General features: G+C 44.1%; 1 protein-coding gene across 1 annotated transcript in view; it reads left to right on the top strand.

Annotated features, from left to right (window-relative positions):
- LOC130389137 (SH3 and multiple ankyrin repeat domains protein 2-like) overlaps positions 1 to 18627 on the top strand; it is a 33910-nt gene that overhangs the window by 8494 nt on the left and 6789 nt on the right. Inside the window, exons 8-22 of the mRNA XM_056598808.1 lie at positions 3799 to 3876; positions 4759 to 4825; positions 6153 to 6546; positions 10519 to 10703; positions 11394 to 11507; positions 11919 to 12000; positions 13094 to 13176; positions 13806 to 13930; positions 14789 to 14924; positions 15214 to 15300; positions 15776 to 15799; positions 16298 to 16422; positions 16609 to 16738; positions 17085 to 17396; positions 18028 to 18142. Coding sequence (XP_056454783.1) covers positions 3799 to 3876; positions 4759 to 4825; positions 6153 to 6546; positions 10519 to 10703; positions 11394 to 11507; positions 11919 to 12000; positions 13094 to 13176; positions 13806 to 13930; positions 14789 to 14924; positions 15214 to 15300; positions 15776 to 15799; positions 16298 to 16422; positions 16609 to 16738; positions 17085 to 17396; positions 18028 to 18142 — 2057 coding nt within the window. The remainder of the gene's footprint in view (positions 1 to 3798; positions 3877 to 4758; positions 4826 to 6152; positions 6547 to 10518; positions 10704 to 11393; positions 11508 to 11918; positions 12001 to 13093; positions 13177 to 13805; positions 13931 to 14788; positions 14925 to 15213; positions 15301 to 15775; positions 15800 to 16297; positions 16423 to 16608; positions 16739 to 17084; positions 17397 to 18027; positions 18143 to 18627) is intronic.

An 18627-nucleotide genomic window follows, 5' to 3' on the forward strand; every position in this document is an offset into this window, starting at 1 on the left:
CAGGCAGGATCATCCTGAGAGATCTGTGGTTCCTAGCCGTGCTCACGTAAATACCAGTCTTGTGCCAGGCTCAAAAACACATATACACATATACACACCTACACACACATAAATCACACATACAAACAGAAATGTGTGTGTATATGTATCGTTCAAGGGGTTTGTGTTGGGTCTGTATTTAAACAGACATTGTTTACAAATAATATACAAATACAATGTACTGTATGGATGGATGGCAGATACTGTATGTGCAGCTTTGAATGTGTAAGCTCACGTGCAATAGCTTCCATCTGTTCAGCACGCATTTTACTGCTTGCATCTTTGCCTGACTGTATTTTATGTGTTCATGTGGGCAAGCTCTAGTGTGTGTGTGTGTGTGTGTGTGTGTGTGTGTGTGTGTGTGTGTGTGTGTGTGTGTGTGTGTGTGTGCGTGTGTGTGTGTGTGTGTGTGTGTGTGTGTGTGTGTGTGTGTGTGTGTGTGTGTGTGTGTGTGTGTGTGTGTGTGTGTGTGTGTGTGTGTATGTGTGTGTGTGTGTGTGTGTGTGTGTGTGTGTATGCATGTGAGAGTGTATCTGTGTGTGTGTGCGTGTATGTGTGTGTGTGCGTGTATGTGTGTGAGAGTGTATCTGTGTGTGTGTGTGAGTGTGTGTGTGTGTGTGTGTGTGTGTGTGTGTGTGTGTGTGTGTGTGTGTGTGTGTGTGTGTGTGTGTGTGTGTGTGTGTGTGTGTGTGTGTGTGTGTGTGTGTGTGGTTTGTGTGTATGTGTATGTGAGTGTGTGTTTGTGTGACCGTGTATGTGTGTGACCTTGTGTGTGTGTGTGTGTGTGTGTGTGTGTGTGTGTGTGTGTGTGTGTGTGTGTGTGTGTGTGTGTGTGTGTGTGTGTGTGTGTGTGTGTGTGTGTGTGTGTGTGTGTGTGTGTGTGTGTGTGTTGATTGCTGTGTGCGCATGTATCAGCCGTGGGTGGAAGGCAGCTTTGGTTGTGTTAAGTGGGTGGTAGATTGTCAGAAAGCTCCTCTTCTCTCAATGTTGCTTTCTATCATGCTGCCTGCATTAGCTTTCTATCTATATTTGCTACAACCAGATTACAGCACATTCTGTTCCTCACAGTAATGGAAGAGACAGTCATTTGTGCTTGCCAGGAGACTCTTTCATCTTTTTGTACGTATTTTATTACGGTTTCTTTGAGCATGAGAAGGACGCATAGAATTTAAATCCCCCCGAGAATATTTTAGTACTACTTAAAATGATACAAGATTGTGAACGCAGATCCTAAGAAGTGCTTCATTCAAGAACGAATCCACAGTTTTTTTAGGATTCTGGACTAAACCCTTCCAGGTGAGGTACTTTTATTGGTAAATAATACGATGTAATTGGATTTGAGGATACTACTATTGAGATAAGATGGTTGACAAATTAACACTGTGGTGATTCTAAAAGGAGTCCCATTGAAGATTGTGTAGAGTGAAAAGGTGCCTTAGAATGAGTAATTGTATGTATAGTGTCTTATGTTCAGATCTATCCTTTCCTACTACAGTACTATAATTGGGCGACGGCCTGTTTGTGTGTCCGGATTTACATCGCACACCGTTCCTCTGATCGCCTCTTAACTCTGACAAAATACTGTTCAAGGGTCAGGCCTCATGCAGAAATTCCTGAAATGCCCCAAAAGAAGCCGCAATCCAAAATATGGGACGTTGTCTATCAAAATCAAATGACGTGCCACAGCCAAGAAAACTCACAGAGGGAGAAAAACGGACTAATGTGTATGGACTGAAAGATTCAACAAAGAGGAGCAAAGACCAATTGTATAGTTGCTCAGTCTTATGCTGGATATCAAACTGATTGAAATCTGTGAGGATGTCTATCAGGCAACCGATGCAGAAAAGTAGGAATCTATTCTGAATTCTCCTGGAGGCTGCGGATATCCCTTTCATTTAAAAGGGATCACAACTTAAAGCAGGGCAGAGGTTGGCAATGTGCTTTATGTTGGCAACACAGGTTTGGCTGCTCACAACCCTCGAGGTAGAGTTAGGTAGGGACAGAGTAGGATTAGGTAGGTTAAGGGTTAGGTAGGGTTAGGGTTATGTAGGGTTGGTGTAAGAGTTAGGGTAAGGATTTGGTAGGGTTGGGGTAAGGTAGTTTTAGGGTTAGGTAGGGTTAGTGTAAGAGTTAGGGTAAGGGTTAGGTTTGGTTAGGGCTAGGTGGGGTTAGTGTAAGAGTAAGGGTTTTGTAGGGTTATGGCTACGGATTTCAGTAAGAGTTAGGGTAAGGGTTAGGTAGGGTAATGAAAAGTACCCTTAGGGTTAGGGTTAGGTAGGCCTAGGGGTAGGGGTAGGGGTAGGCTTCGGGGTAGGGAAGCAGGTTCCGGTTCAAGATCCTGATCCTAATCTTTGAATACTCTGTCTGTGCCATCGAAGCTGAGTCCACACCCTGACCCTTACTCTGGTAACCAGGGTTATGCTGATCAAAGACAGCAGGTTGATCGTCTCGGATGGGATCTTCAGCTTCCACAGCTTTAATGTGTGAGTGTGTGGAGATAACTGAGGGAGTCAGAGCACCCTCGAGGTGTCAACGCCGCCTCCAAGTTGTCGGGAGAGAAGCTCAAATAGTCAGAGCTTGCATCAAGCTGTCAACCCGCTAATCTCATGCAGGACCACAGGCTGAAGGAGAACATGAGGACAGACAAGGCTGACAATGAGTGATCCAGCTATCTCCTTGATGGGGGGGAAGGGATAACCCAGGGGAAATTAAGTTCAGGTCCAGATTTGGTTTGAAGTCGACTCGGTTCTGCAATCACAAAGACGCGCTGCCTGTGGTTTTCCTTAACTCACTGACGCCCTCTGAAGTGCCTGATCATGAAATATAACGACAGGTCCTGACCGGCCACTCAGGAAGGGCACCAGGTGGTGCAGGTGCTGGACCAGGCGTTTCAGTGCTAGCTTTATGTAGGGACAACCATGGGTCAGAGGATCTTCCTGCCCAGAATCCCTCCCAATGACACGATGATGAGCTTCCCTGTGTTCCCAGCTAGGCTGGCTTTCTCAGTTACCGTCAACAAAGGTCAGGGGCAAGAGAATGAGGGAGTTTGGCATCTAAAGGTCTCGTCAGCGTTCACATATCACCAGCTCCACACAGAGTTCTTCAGGCGACAGCGAGACGGCGAGACAGCAGCCGCTACCTCTAATAAATACATTCACGCTGCTGAGGTGAGGTTAGGAGGAGGGAAGAGTTAGGAGGGAATAACTGAACACATAGCAGCTGTAATTATATTGCCGTAAAAGCATTTCTGCATCCTACTCTATCCTATATAGATGATATAATAAGAATCATTATGTGTGTGATTATTATGATAAGACTTTACATAAGGGAAGCTAGCACTTTATGAGCAATAAAGTGCTTTGAGATGTGTGGTCTGTTGATTCATGCTGATGTGAGATGGGATTTGTGTCTGTTCAGTGTGCATTATTAGTTGTTGTTCTGTTGCTGTTGTGACAGGCCAGACGGAGACCGTTGGGGTTGAGTCAGAGGTGAAAAGGTAGAAAAGCCAGAAGAGCTTTGTTCTGGTTCTCTTAATGAAAGAACAACAACAGCAACAGGCTTATCAGAATATAGACAAGGGTTGGTTAGGGTTAGGGTTACCCAAACCCTAACCCCAACCCTGCCAATGAATTGTCTATATATTCTTATGTTCTTTCAGTACCTTTCAGTGACCTCCGTTATCATCTGTTGCTCCATTCATTTGACTTTTAGCAGCTTTCTTCACATATTTACTTCCTCCCATTGTTTCCTTCTCAATAGGAGCCATGTGTGAGATTGCTTCTGTCTATTGGTGCATGTAAGGACGTGAAGAACTACAGAGGTCAGACTCCTTTCCAGGTAGGACCGATGTGTGCTCTACTATAAGTTCTTGAATAGATGTAGACATTGGATCAATAGGAATTGCTAACAAAGACTGCATGACTCTGGCAAAAACATTTTAGGGAGAGAGTTTTGGTCCTAAAAATAAACAAAACATTATCTTGCTGTTTTCATTCTATTTATTTAGTTTCACTGAGAAATTGAATGGTTATTAGGTCCAATAATGCTTAATAATCATCAGATGGTCATCATTTGCACAAGTGATGCAATTCAGAACATCTTAGGACACAAATATATTAAAAACAAGAATAACTAATTAATCTGACTTATATAAGATGTTTATGATGGCTAAACAAGTACCAACTAAAATAGTGCCTGGGATACATTTCAGAAGATGATAGTTATTGAAATCCCTATAGTATAATAGATTGAAAATACAGCTCATTAGAGATATTTATATTTGAAGTACCCTAATTCTAACCTATTCCACAAATAACCCTAACTCTAACCTAGGCCACAAAGAAACTTAACCATAACCTAGTCCACAAAAAACCCTAACCATAACCTAGTACACAACAAACCCCTACCCTTAACCCAGTCCAATACAAGCCATAACTCTTACCCTAACCTAGTCCACAACAAACCCTTACCCATCCCTAACCACCCTAGTCCATTATAAGCCATAACAATAGCCCTAACCGAGTCCATTACGAACCCTAACACTAACTCTAACAAAGAACCCAATTCTAACGCAAAACCGTACCCTAACCCCCTCTAGATAATGCCAACAAAAAACGATTTGTGCAACTTGGGATTTGTGTTAACCTGTTTAATATCCTCAAATAATCAAAATCCAACACCTCTGAATTAACACTACTTTTATCCACCTTCAAATACCAGGTGGCCATCACTGCTGGAAACTTCGAACTCGCAGACATCATCAAGACCTACAAGGACAATGAAAACGGTGAGTTGATTATACCACTGAATCCAGATAAATGTACTAATTATCCTAGATTCATGTACTACTAAACCCAGATAAATATACTAATTATCCTTGAGAAATATACTACTATCACAGAGAAATATACTAGCAATCCAAGTTAAATATACTACTAAACCCAGAAATATATACTTCTAATCCTAGATCAATATACTACTAAACCAGATTCAACAGATACATGTGAGAATGGTGAGTTGATTATCCTACTAAACCAAGATGAATATGAGATGGCGAGTTGATTAGACTAATTTACCTAGATAAAAAAATATTTTTACAAGCTTAACATACTGTGTGTGTGTGTGTGTGTGTGTGTGTGTGTGTGTGTGTGTGTGTGTGTGTGTGTGTGTGTGTGTGTTTATGCGTGTTTTTGTGTCGTGTGTGTTTGTGTGTGCGTGTGTGTGTGTGTGTGTATGTGTGTGTGTGTGTTTGTGTGTGTGCGTGTGTGTGTGTGTGTGTGTGTGTGTGTGTGTGTGTGTGTGTGTGTGTGTGTGTGTGTGTGTGTGTGTGTGTGTGTGTGTGTGTGTGTGTGTGTGTGTGTGTGTGTGTGTGTGTGTGTGTGTGATTGCGTGTGTGCACACACGTGCATGCGTGCCTGCATCAACTATCGATATAACTATTGTTTATACATCTTTGTGTAGGCGGGTCTAACATACAGGAACGGATGCATGTGGTTGCCATGGGCACCAGTTCTATGTACTGATTGGTTGCAAGGCAATGTGCTGTGCAGTTGGGAAGAATACGTAGGCATGTGAGAAACGGCAGAGAAGGATAAAAATGGCAGTCAGTGACGATGAGAAGCAGGAGAAAAGGATTCGAAGCAAAAAACAGCTTTTCAAACTCTGTTGCTTGTTTGACCAGGAACGCAGAAACTAAATCCTAGCCTTTAACCACTTTTAGATTTATTTTGGGATAATGCATCGTGATATTTTTCAGGATTTTGTACAAATCCTTACTTGATTTTTGGATTGCCGATTGCCTTGGTAGGTAAACGTAAGTAGGCTAAAAGAAACGTATTATGCACACATTTGCAGACTAGAAAACGACAAGAGACACACACACACACAAACAGACACACACGCACAACACTCATAGTTTCACATGGTCAAGTAAGTTGTATGTTCTCTTAGTCCCTGAGCGTTAGTGTTATGGTCAACTCTGTTGACTGTTAACCGCTGTATTCAACCACAGACGGGATCGTTTCTCCTTGACTTCCACTGCCACTTCATTGTTTGTCAATCACTTTGACACTTTGTCCCTCTCTCCATCTCACTGCACTGTTCTCTCTCCTCAGTCCATCTGAGGGAGAGCCCTCGATGCGCCTCTCCCTTCCGGGTGAACCACGCCTCGCCCTCCAGCCACTGGGTGCCTTCCTCCAAGCAGCAGCTGGAGACGGCCCCCGTTCTGCTGCGCTCCAACAGCGAGGACAACAACCTCGACCCCGGCCCCAAGAAGTCCCACTCCTCCACCGTGGTGTCGACCCCCTCGGCCTCCCCGTCCTTCACCTCGCGCCGCAGTCCCTCCCCGTGCCACCGGAGCTCCTCGCCCACCATGCCCTCTCCGGCGGTCAGCACCGTGAAGACGGTGGGAGGGGTGCGAGGGGGCCGGCCCTCCTCCCGGAGCAGGTCCCCGTCCCTGGGCAGACCGGCCGCGGAGGACGTCCGTCGACAACACCAAAGACACACAAGGTTGGGCTGCTTTTTTGTGTTTGCGTCTTGGCCCAAGAACTGCCCTGTTTGATGGAATGACTTGATTGCTGGTCAGAGTGGAGAGTGGTGTTATCAGTTAGAAATGGCATAGCCGTTCCTCAGCTGGTGGCGAGTGAATAAGCATATATAGTTGACTGCCCCTGCCTCCCTACAAGCCGATTTAGATTTGAGACCGCACTTGGATCGTTACAATCAATCAGGAACAGTCCTCCAGTGCCTTCCAAGGGTGGAGCTGGTGTCGGTAGTGCCAAACTGTCAGTGTGTTTTTGTTCGGAACATAAGCCTACCGACAACAAGGGCATGTCATTAGCATCTTTAGAAATGTGTTATGATGCCCCGCGATCGTTGGTGGTTGGTATGGAGGGAAAATAAACGCGTAGCGTTTGGTCCCAGCCTTGTGGGAGCAAATTCATAGAGTGATCTTCAGAGAGCTCCTTGTTATAGCCAACCCTCTGAGGGCGTTCTGTGAAAAACTGCTTGGCTTGCCTCTACATCTGTGTCTTCCTAAAGCTTTAGCTGATTTGCATTCGCATTGTATCATAAGCAGATCTAATATCATTAAATAACACAACTCAAAAGCAGGAATTCTACCCTTTGCGGATGACCTCGTTTTCTTACAAATTTACTGAAACTATCATATTAACACATTTTTCAAAATCATCAATAATGAAACAGGAGTCATCTTTGAATCATAACTTGTTTCAATAGTGAAAAGGGGACAGGATTTAAGTATTTTCTAAATTCTGAACAATTATAATAAAAAATACATTCCTATTGTTCCACAGGATAACCGAAGCCTTGGCTTTTGGTCACGCTAGATCTCTACCATGGATTACATAAGAGAAGTCAATGGAGAACACAGAGTTTGATCTATTTTTCATGTTCAGCCACGTGTTGAAAACGCTTGTTCAATAATTCAGAGCTCGTTCTGGCGTTGGCATGGAAGCTGTGGAAACTATCATTCCAAAGTCACCATGGTATTAGTCATGGGAACAAGCTTACTTGCACATTTTCTTTAATACGTATGGTGAACAACATGGCAGTATTTTTATCCCAATACATCCTAATATGCTAATATAGGATTAAGGATGATGGCCATTACCATCAAAAGAAGAAAAAAAACAAAACAGTATGTGTTGTACATCCTGGCACTTAAAAATAGTACTTAGCATTGTTTAGCATCTTACCCTAACTATCATTTTTTTGTATACGGTGAATGGGTTAACCTAGCAATTGTTAGTTCTTGGCCCTTGTTTCTATGAACATCTTTAGGGCGATATATTGTTGTTCTCTTTCTTCTGAAAAATGTACTTATTGTAGGTCACTTTGGATAGAAGCGTCTGATAAATGCCCTAAATGTAAATCTAAATATAATCAAGATGGTATCTTTAATTCTGAGATTAGCTGAGTGAGTTAAGTCATTTCATTTCTCATGCATCCTCAGCCTTTGGTAACTGATCTATTTTGGATCAACCATTACTAGAAGTTATTACATAGCATGAACTAACAATGGAACATCAATGGAAAAAGGTGTGCAGATGATGAGTGATGCATTCCTGCTGTGTCTGCTGTATCTTTCTAACAACACTTTAATGGCTACAATATGAAGAGGTTAGTGTTAAATATGGTAAATAGTACACTCACGGCAAGAGCACTCCTGATGTTGTAAACAACATCAAACCTCTTTATTTTTGTCTGTCACATCATTTTATTTTGTCTCAAAATGTATTAGTTTGCCAAACAAATGTTTTGATCAAATAAGTCCATCTCACATTACAGCAAAACTGAACCAACATGCGAGTGCAGGATTTAATTTGACGTGAAAGACACAAATGGGCATGATGTAGCAAGCTACATCGACGCTGCTACATCCACTCTAAATTATATTTGAATAACTATGAGCTGGGCGCAATAGTTTTCCTTTGAGAGAGAATAAATGTCACATACATGATGTCGAGTTGGGATGTTCTGAATCGATTACAGGAGGACAATGCCTGGTTTGCCCAGTGGAGTTGAATTTGGAAGACCCTTTGGTATGTGTATCATCATGCATTTGGTTATCCATAGGGAGCCTCCCAGGACATCCATCATCTAAATATGGCTACTTAGCAAGTCCACTGGAACAGTTGTTGGTTTTGTAGCTTGCTAAAAGTCTCTCCATAGTTGTGCATTTGTGGTTGCTCAGGGCCATTTCTCACCTGCCACAAATAGCTGCCTATAATATAACATGATTCATGCCAGGGTTGAGAGTTTTTTTCTGCAGTATATCACAGGATGTGTTGGTGTACTGTACTTTGCAATACTTTTGCTTTGGGGATTTCCATGAGGTAATGTTGTTATATGACTTAGTGCTATTCATTTTCTTTGGCAGAAAACTTAAATGCATTGACAGCATACTAGTCAAACTGCAAAAATCATTATGACAATACTGATGTTTTATGCACCGTTACATGCACAAATATCCCATGAACTGTTCATGAACACACTGCAGCCATTTACAGTACAATGTTTAAAATGGGACGACCTCCCTAGATGGATGATGTGTTGCTATGGTGATTGCCTGTGCGACTCATGAGCTGTGGATGGAAGCTCTGGTCTCGTCCACCGAGGATTAGATAATACAATGCACAAGTGGACACACACACCACCCACACACACACACAGACACACACACACACACACACACACGCACACACACACAAACACACAAACACACGCCATCTCTCTCTCTCTCACTCTCTCTCTCTCTATCCCTCTCTCTCTGCAAAGGTAGCTACAGGAATAATGTCTCGTTCAATAATGTAGTAGAGCATGAAACTGTGAAGGAAACATTTTCTGTTGTGTGAGAACTAGCTAGGGAGACTTTGACGTAAACCGAAGTTCCTTATATCTCTTTACGGAATCAATTGAATAGGTATTTTGACTTACCTTTCTGCTTTCTGCTCTGACCTTAATAATCCAGTGTGTGGCTGATACTGTAGGAGTTTGTAGGGCTACCACTGAGTTGGACTGTTGAGCCAATGTAGTTTGCTGTAGAAAATTTGAGCTATTTGGTTTTTCACTTTGGCTCAACTATTAAAAAAAGTCTGAGTGTCTGTGTGTGTGTGTGTGTGTGTGTGTGTGTGTGTGTGTGTGTGTGTGTGTGTGTGTGTGTGTGTGTGTGTGTGTGTGTGTGTGTGTGTGTGTGTGTGTGTGTGTGTGTGTGTGTGTGTGTGTGTGTCTGTGTGTCTGCGTCTGCGTGTCTGTGTCTGTGTCTGTGTGTGTGTGTGTGTGTGTGTGTGTGTGTGTGTGTGTGTGTGTGTGTGTGTGTGTGTGTGTGTGTGTGTGTGTGTGTGTGTGTGTGTGTGTGTGTGTGTGTGTGTGTGTGTGTCAAGAGTCTAGCTCTGAAAGTGGAGTTAAAGAGGGGTCAAATCAAAGCCACTTGACTACAGGAGAACCAACACCATTCGTGCTACAATCTCCATGGTGGCACCAATGGTGATGGTACTCCTGTAGTCAAGTGTGTTTGCTTCTAAAAAGGTTTCAAAGCATACCCACTTCACAGTAGTACCATCAACATTGGTTCCACCATCACTCGGATGAATGCTTTTAAGATAAATTAGGTGTATTATGTATGTACAACCTTTGAGTTCTTATAGTTTGCACTCAGCATTTTCACAAACATATTTGATGCAGCGATGGACTGTACGTTATCTCGGATGCAGAAGTCCTTCCATGTTAAGGCAGAACATCTGGGAGACTGCACAAAGCCTGCACCTTGTTTTGTTTTGTTACGGAGATTTGTGTAAAACTAAAGTGTATTTCTTACAGTTTACTACTTTTGGCCGGAAGTGAGTTTCCAACTTTGGGCTTACAGATGATCCCTGCCTCCCAGCAAGGTGCTGGTCGGACTTTGGCATCTAGTGACTGTACTGGACGCTATTGAGATGATTCCCCCACTATGTTCTCCAGCCCCCATAGTGGAGGGGGCCGTGCTGGCCCGGAACCGGCCCGTCACAGGACCCGCGAGGAGGCGGAGCAGCCCCGCAACAACACCCAGTACAGCGCCATCCCTGCCAGACAGTTTGTGGCCATCACACCGTACCACCCGCAGGCTGAGGGGGAGATTGCACTGTGTAAAAATGACAGAGTCAAAGGTAAGTCTGTTGGGTGTAGCATGTGGATTCGTTTTAGAACTCTACTATAAAGGATTTACAAAAACAAGTACGTGAGACTTGTGTCAGCAATTGGGTCTCTCGGTAAATGTTTATTGTCTTTTATAATGTTTCGATATGGCAATGTATTACATTTTTGCGCATTTAGAATGATTTGAGTTAGCATTTCAACTTTGCACCTGTTGTTTATTAACAATGCATTTATGGGAATCCTACTCATTACCTTAGTCAACCTCAAATGGGAAGCATCCGCCATAAACTTCTGAAAAGTTATCACCCACCACCTACCTCAAAACTGGCATGAATCCCCGTGGACGTGGAATCAGCGGACCACACTTGGAAAACTGCAGATCCACAACACAACAACAAATGTTGAACATTTCATTAATGTGTTTTGTCATGCTGTAGGATGGGACGAGATGTACTGTATATCACAGATCAGATCATTTCATTGTTGGTATTCTTGTGAGCTGCATCTATGTCAATACAACAAGGCTCTAGGCTGATGCCACATATCACTTACCTATTTTATTGGATGAGTTCGATACACTTCAGTTGCTGTACTTTTATAATGTTTTATGTAGTTCTAAAATGTGGAGGGAGGTTGTAAACTGGTGAAGAACCAAACTGGTGTTTTAATCCTAACACCTTTACGTGGATCTCCGTCTCTAGTGCTGTGTGTTGGAGAAGGGGGTTACCTGAAGGGCAGCGTCCGCGGCAGTGTTGGCTGGTTTCCTGCTGAATGCGTAGAGGAGGTGCCTACACAGGCTCAGGAAGATAGACCCTGTGAGTGCACACAAACACACAAGGACCTAAACGCATATCGCACGGTGATGTTGCCATACAAGCACCAAAATGCAGCCTTCAAAGAATGTGTCAATGAAGTCCTTGATTTGCTCTTCTCAACTTTAGGGAATGTAAACTGTCAATGATAAGCTTTTTCAGATTAATTTGGCCCATATTGTTTTACTAACTCCCCTCCCCTGTAACAAGCCAGGTCAAGGTGACCATTGCTATTGATATCCTTTAAGGTTGATACAATTACCTACAGGATAATTCTGTGACAGCGCAGACATGGATTTCCTCCAGTCTCAAGGACGTGTTTTAAAGATGGAAATGGCAGATGCCAGATACAAGCAGTAGAACCAATGCCTCAAGAAGATACGATTCTCTATAAGGTCTTGTATTTCATTACAGACACAAGGCATGACCATGCGGAGCGAAGAAAGCTCTTCAGGAATTACACCGTTGGCTCCTACGACAGCTTTGAGGCCGCCAGGTAAACACTGTCATAAAGTTTTCACTTGCCAGGCTGACAGGTTGTAGAAGGTAGAGGTCTCCGTACCACAGGTCCCCAACACAATCCTACCTTATTCTACTACATTATTTAGCAGATACTTTCCTCCAAAGCAACTTGCTGCAAATGCCGTCAACGACACAGACCTAACCCAAGAAAGTGCAAGTCATTAAAATTCCTATTTTATATTCAAGAAGATGCAGTCTGAATAGATTGGTTTACAGCCTGCGGCACAAGACGGGTCGTCCCGGCTGTGCTGAAGCCAGTGGGGAGCTCGTTCCTCCATTGTGGTGTCAGGACAGCAAACAATCGGGGTTCTATTCAGTGGCTGCTGGGGTTTCCGACGTAGCGAGGGGAGTAGCACGACGTTTGGCGCTCATGGAGTGTAGTCGATGGGCTCGGGTGTAGGGTTTGACCATGTGATGGATGTAGGATGCGCCAGAGCCGCTCGCAGCCCGGTAGGCAAAAGTACCAGTGACCTGGATGAGGTTCTGGCAGCCAGCGGTAGAGAGTGCTGGATGCGGGGGGGGGGGCGGTGTAGTGTGGGGGAGCTCGGGTTGCCCCGAACCCCCTACTGAATCTCAAGCACTCCGCCAGCTTGTTAACCAGTGGAACTGAGAGCAGGAGGCACACCACCAGCGTGTGTATAAATAGACTATATTAATATATAAATAATCCACTTTCAGCTATACAGTGTTCAAATTAACCAGTTATGTAAATGCAAATACTTATGCTCTACCTCGCGACTGCATAATGCTGTCCGCTGTTACGGAGGACAAAGAGAAGTATTAAATCAGGGACAGAGGTTTGGGTTCGAACTCAGATCCTTTCAGCGAGGAGCAAGCAGGGAACCTGATTGGTTTCTGAAGATAGCTGTATTTCTCTGGGAGCGTGATGGGTAACTTCAAGGATGCTTTATTATGCCGTCCATAATTCCGCAGACGGATGCCTGTGTATTGGCAGCTTTCCTCCTCCCAATGCACTCCAGGGGTTAGGACAAAGGGCATAGTTCAGGCATCAGAGGTCATGGTTAATGCGAACGGCTGCAGTAACGCTCTGATCATGACGTCCACAGCAACCGTATAATTGATGAGAAGACTGTGGTGCTGCAGAAAAGGGACAACGAGGGATTTGGATTCGTGCTGAGAGGGGCAAAAGGTACCAATGGAGCAGTTTCTTTTTTCAACGTCATCATTTCCTTGTGCTTGTCCCTCACTGCTCCTGCTGCCCAGCTCACTCTTGGTTCACCGTGTGTTAGTCAAAGCCTTGTTACAAGCAGCACAACGGGAGGAGGGAAAACGTTACACGGGAGATGTGGATGCCACACTCTATTGTCGACAGAAAAGCATCTGCAATGCTTTCAGCGTTGTGATTCTGTGCTGTGATCCTGCTTTTCCCCATAACACCCCTCTAAATATTGGCATAGTATCTAGCTACCATGCGCATCAACAACAGCGTGATTTCAGTATAACGATTCATGCTGACCAATTCCCTTTAGGACAACAAGGAAAGCAATACAGCCTTTCATGTTTCATCCGTGATATTGACCTAAGACAAACACAGAAAGGACAACAAGGAAAGCGATACAGCCCTTTATGTTTCATCTCCGATATTGACCTAAGACAAACACAGAATAATGTTGACCTCCTCGTTTTTACGTTTACGTCACCGTCTCGCATCATACAACTGGTGGGTCACTTTGCAGAGCAACCTCAATGTTACCAACCCATGTTGAGATGACACAGTGTACTGGTCTAATACACCCGTCGTGTGTGTGTGGTCCGTAGCGGACACGCCCATCGAGGAGTTCAGCCCGACGCCAGCGTTCCCGGCGCTGCAGTACCTGGAGTCTGTGGACGAGGGCGGTGTAGCGTGGCTGGCAGGTCTCAGGACCGGGGACTTCCTCATTAAGGTCTGTACCCTGAAACATACACACCATGCTCGCCAAACTATGTATGGAACCATCTCCCCCGTCTCTCTGCGATGCCACCAGCCTTGCCGTCTTCAAAGCCTTGTATTTTTGATAAACACTACTGCCTTAAACACTTAGTCCTCAACTTACCGTCCACCACCCTGTCTGTGTGTATGGTGTGTATGTACCCTGTCTGTGTGTACCCTGTCTGTGTGTAAGTAAGTACCCTGTCTGTGTGCATGTACCCTGTCTGTGTGTATGTACCCTGTCTGTGTGTATGTACCCTGTCTGTGTGTAAGTAAGTACCCTGTCTGAGTGTAAGTACCCTCTCTGTGTGTATGTGTCCTGTCTGTGTGTATGTACCCTGTCTGTGTGTAAGTACCCTGTCTTTGTGTATGTACCCTGTCTGTGTGTAAGTACCATGTCTGTGTGTATGAATGTATGGTTGTCTCTTGTGTTTGTATTTAATGTCTAATGCTGTTATTTAGTCTTCGTAAATGTTTAGTATTGTATTCCGTTCTGTATATATATATATATATATATATATATAGTATTGTGTTGACATTATTTTATTGTATACTTTTATTTAATTTCTGATTCCTATGGCAACAGTACCACTCTTCCCAGTTTTCTTATTTAACTAGGTTGTACTATAACTGTTTGAGCTGCAGCTGCTGCTCCAATTCTGATCGCGTGCTTCGGTTGTTCTCAGGCTCACTTGTCACTTTGGATGAAGCGTCCGTTAAATGACTCAATGTTGTGCGCCGAGAGCCCTCTGGGCCGTGAACAACACCAGACGCTCGTCTGGTGTTATTGGTGGTCAGCAGTGATCATGGTGTCGTCCTGTCCTGTGTGTAGGTGAACCAGGACAACGTGGTGAAAGTGGGACACAAGCAGGTGGTGAACATGATCCGACACGGAGGGAACCGGCTCATCATCAAGGTGGTGACCGTCAGCCGCACCCTAGACCCGGAGAAGACAAACCCCAAGAAAGGTGCCGCTCAGTCTCCCCTTTTTTTTCCCACCCATATTTTTAGCCTCTTCTCTTCCTCTTCAATCCATGCTGTGTCCTGTTCACAATGGAGGGGCCTATATCATTGCATAACACATCACCTCTTCGTTGTCTGTGTTCCTAACACTTGTGGAGCAGAAACAAATGATGGGGGTGGTGGATGTAAGGCTAATGTTTCACCGAGAGCTGCATCCATGGAACCCGCTAACATAATGACTGAGCTTGTAAGCATTGGTGTTTGATGAGAATCTGTCGACTCCTGTCCTTGTAGTTCCCCCTACCCCAAGACGAGGACCATCCACCCTGCTGTCCATGGCTATGAGGTCCAAGTCCATGACTTCAGAGCTGGAGGAATTATGTAAGACCAACATATTAAACATTACCCACCATTGCAACAGTCCCATGCTAGATGCTCTCTTTCTGCCATCCCTCTTTCCATCCGTGTTATAGAGAGGTAAACACACACAGGCACAAAGACTACACATAACTCAATCCGTTTATATGTTAAGTTTGTGTTTATGTATGTTTGTGCCTATTTTTGTTTGTGTGTGTGTGTGTGTGTGTGTGTGTGTGTGTGTGTGTGTGTGTGTGTGTGTGTGTGTGTGTGTGTGTGTGTGTGTGTGTGTGTGTGTGTGTGTGTGTGTGTGTGTGTGTGTGTGTGTGCACTCATGCGTGTGCATAGGATAATATTTTCGGGGTCCTTTTATTTTCAGTGTTTTTATTACAATTTGCAAACTATGTTGATTTTGCCACATAATTAATCTAGACTGAATTATCCAAATAAATAATGTTATCAATAGGGTATTCATCCTCTGTGTGCTTTCTTTGTCTAGCTACACTGAAAAGGAAGAAGGATGGTGAGTCTAAATGTTGTCTGTTTTCATGGTAAAAAAGTATTGCCATCCCAAGTATGGCAACGTGAATAGTGCACGTTGAATGATCATCTCAAAAGTCTTTCGTCATTTGAAGGTAGAAGCTGTACTCTTCAATAACATCAACACAACAAATCAAACAACCCTAACCAAGACACATTCTGTACAGGAAAATAAAGTTGTATTCTCTTGGGTAATATGTTATTTTCAGTTTGGTTCATTAGCATTAACAAGCTCTTTGCCATTTCTCCTCAATATTTTTTGTGAATCTGGATCACAACAATTCAGTGTTTTATATGCATTCCGAGTTATGTACATTGTTCATCGCCTAAGCCATACTTTTGTTAATTGTGTCCTGTGTGTGTGTGTGTGTGTGTGTGTGTGTGTGTGTGTGTGTGTGTGTGTGTGTGTGTGTGTGTGTGTGTGTGTGTGTGTGTGTGTGTGTGTGTGTGTGTGTGTGTGTGTGTGTGTGCGTGTGTGTAGATGACCATGCAGAGAAGCCAATGTGGGACAGTAACCGTAACAGCACACCTAACGTAGAGAGCAGAAAACCCCCACCAAAGACACGCTCATCCAGTCGCTACTCACCCTTCAATCCTGAGATGAATGTAAGCACATTCTCCTCCACTAAGTAGGCTAAAACTCACGCATCTCTGCTTGAAAGTAGGCTGAAGCTCTATTTGATGTTGTCCCCTGAGGCCAACTTTTACATTTTTGAAGTGGTGGTGATTCAGGGGCAAGTATGTACCTTACTTTTCCCCTTTTGTACTTTTCTGATTCCTGTCTCATTGTAGTCCATTGGCGATATCCAGGAAGTGCCTCCGCCGAGCCGGGCAGGACCAACGAACGCCAGAGCAGCTTACCTCGGTATTCCTAAACAGGGAATCATCAGGAGACAGAAATCCATCGGTAAGGACAGCACTGGTTCACTGACGAAATACACGTGTCTCACTCAAGAACATGATGCTTGAAGGTACTCGATCTTTACATTTAATTGATTTGGTAATTTAGTTTTAATGAGTAATAATTATATTTTACATTTATAATTAAAATAATAATAATCATCCTCTTCATCATCATAGCATTTTTATAAACAAAATTCCAATACTGTGTTACTGTATAATCCCCTTGAACATCCAATTTACTGCTGCAAAGTAGGTGAAGCAAACACTGTTTTGCAGTGCAACACCGTCATCTCTGCCACTGCCTTGACCTTAATAAATAAATAAACCAACACTGCTGTCCCATGGCTGCACGCGTCCCGCCCCAGGGGTCACCGAGGAGGAGAAGACCTTCCTGTCCCCCCCCATGCTGAAGCTGGCCCGGAGCCTCTCCATGCCGGACACCTCCGAGGACATCCCCCCGCCGCCGGCCGTCTCCCCCCCCTCCCCCCCGTCCCCCTCCCCCTACACCTCGTCCCACCCCCAGGCCCCGGAGCCTGAGGAGCGGGTGCTGTACGGCGGGGCGGTGTACCCCCGGTTCCCCCAGAACGGGGCCGCCCCCGGGAAGGGCGGCCCTCCCGCCGCGGAGAAGGCCGAGGACAGCGAGGACGCGGCCTGGAAACGGAACGCAGCGGGCACAGGTCAGTCTGGGGGCGGGGATCTAACATCGGCCTGATTTAGTGCATTCTTTCAAAATGTTTTAGCCAAATGTTAGCAGTCAAAAATAAATAAAAGTCAGTTTGGAAAACTGACTTTTTTTCCTCCATCTAATGTAATTCTAATAAAACACAATTTTCCTCCTTATCACGAGTTAACATATTGGAGAATAAACAATGAATGAAATGTACTTACTGATTACAGTAATGGGTAATGTAATGTGAAATGAGCTGTGACAAAGACCAATAAGGTTCTCTGTACCAGATGTGAATGCTCCACAGCAGGTGAATATAACACAACTGAATGTGATATGTAGTCAGTTAATTCCCATTTTGAAATGATGATGGGAGCCACCATCACCTTCAGAAGTGCTGCACTCCCTATACAGTCATTTATTTCAGTGCTGCTCTAGACCTTTCTGTGTGAGACCCATTTCAGAGCTTAGAGGTGGCATTTCTTCAAGTACTTTCTTTCATTTTATGTGCCATATCCATTTATTGTTTATATTTCAGAGGCAGACCTGAAGCTGTCTAGACTCCTCTGTCAAAGGGTCATTTATGAATCAGCTTTAATAACCACAGCACATTATCATTAACCCATACACCCATCCTACAGCCCAGCAGAGTTTTCTCAACCGCTGTACCCCAGCCCAGATCCCAGAGAACCCCTACTCTGACCGGGCCAAGCTCAGCTCCAACATGGGCTCATTCAGCGTGAGCAAACAAGCAAGGTACTCTTGTTGTGTCACTCTTTATAACCACTCTGTTTGTGTTCAAAGCTTTATCATTTGGAGGTCATCAGACCATACCAACTAAATGCAGGTGTACCGCCGTGACCAATGAGTGAAGGGAGATTGGTTCGGACTGACATGGTCTGAAGGACCTGGCCACTATTTTGGCCGATTTATAGTAATCCCGGTAACTGGTACTTAGTTAGTAATTCCATAAATGATTTTATGGGAGATGTATTACTTGTGTATATCGATTTCTTTCTCGATTCATAAAGCACAGTTTCCCAGGCACCAGTGCTGGCAGTGAAGGAGAAACACGCAGATGCCGACGTAAAAAACAACTTTATTTATAGATATCTAGCTAAGATATGGAGGAGACGGTTAGGTTTATATATAATTAAAAAATGATGGATAATTCTCTTCAAATCCCTCCTTGTCTCGGTTTCACATCAACATCCAATTCTCTTCACCATTGTGACTCCCCG

Source organism: Gadus chalcogrammus, chromosome 9 (assembly GCF_026213295.1).
Source record: "Gadus chalcogrammus isolate NIFS_2021 chromosome 9, NIFS_Gcha_1.0, whole genome shotgun sequence".
Classification (NCBI taxonomy): Eukaryota; Metazoa; Chordata; class Actinopteri; order Gadiformes; family Gadidae; genus Gadus; species Gadus chalcogrammus.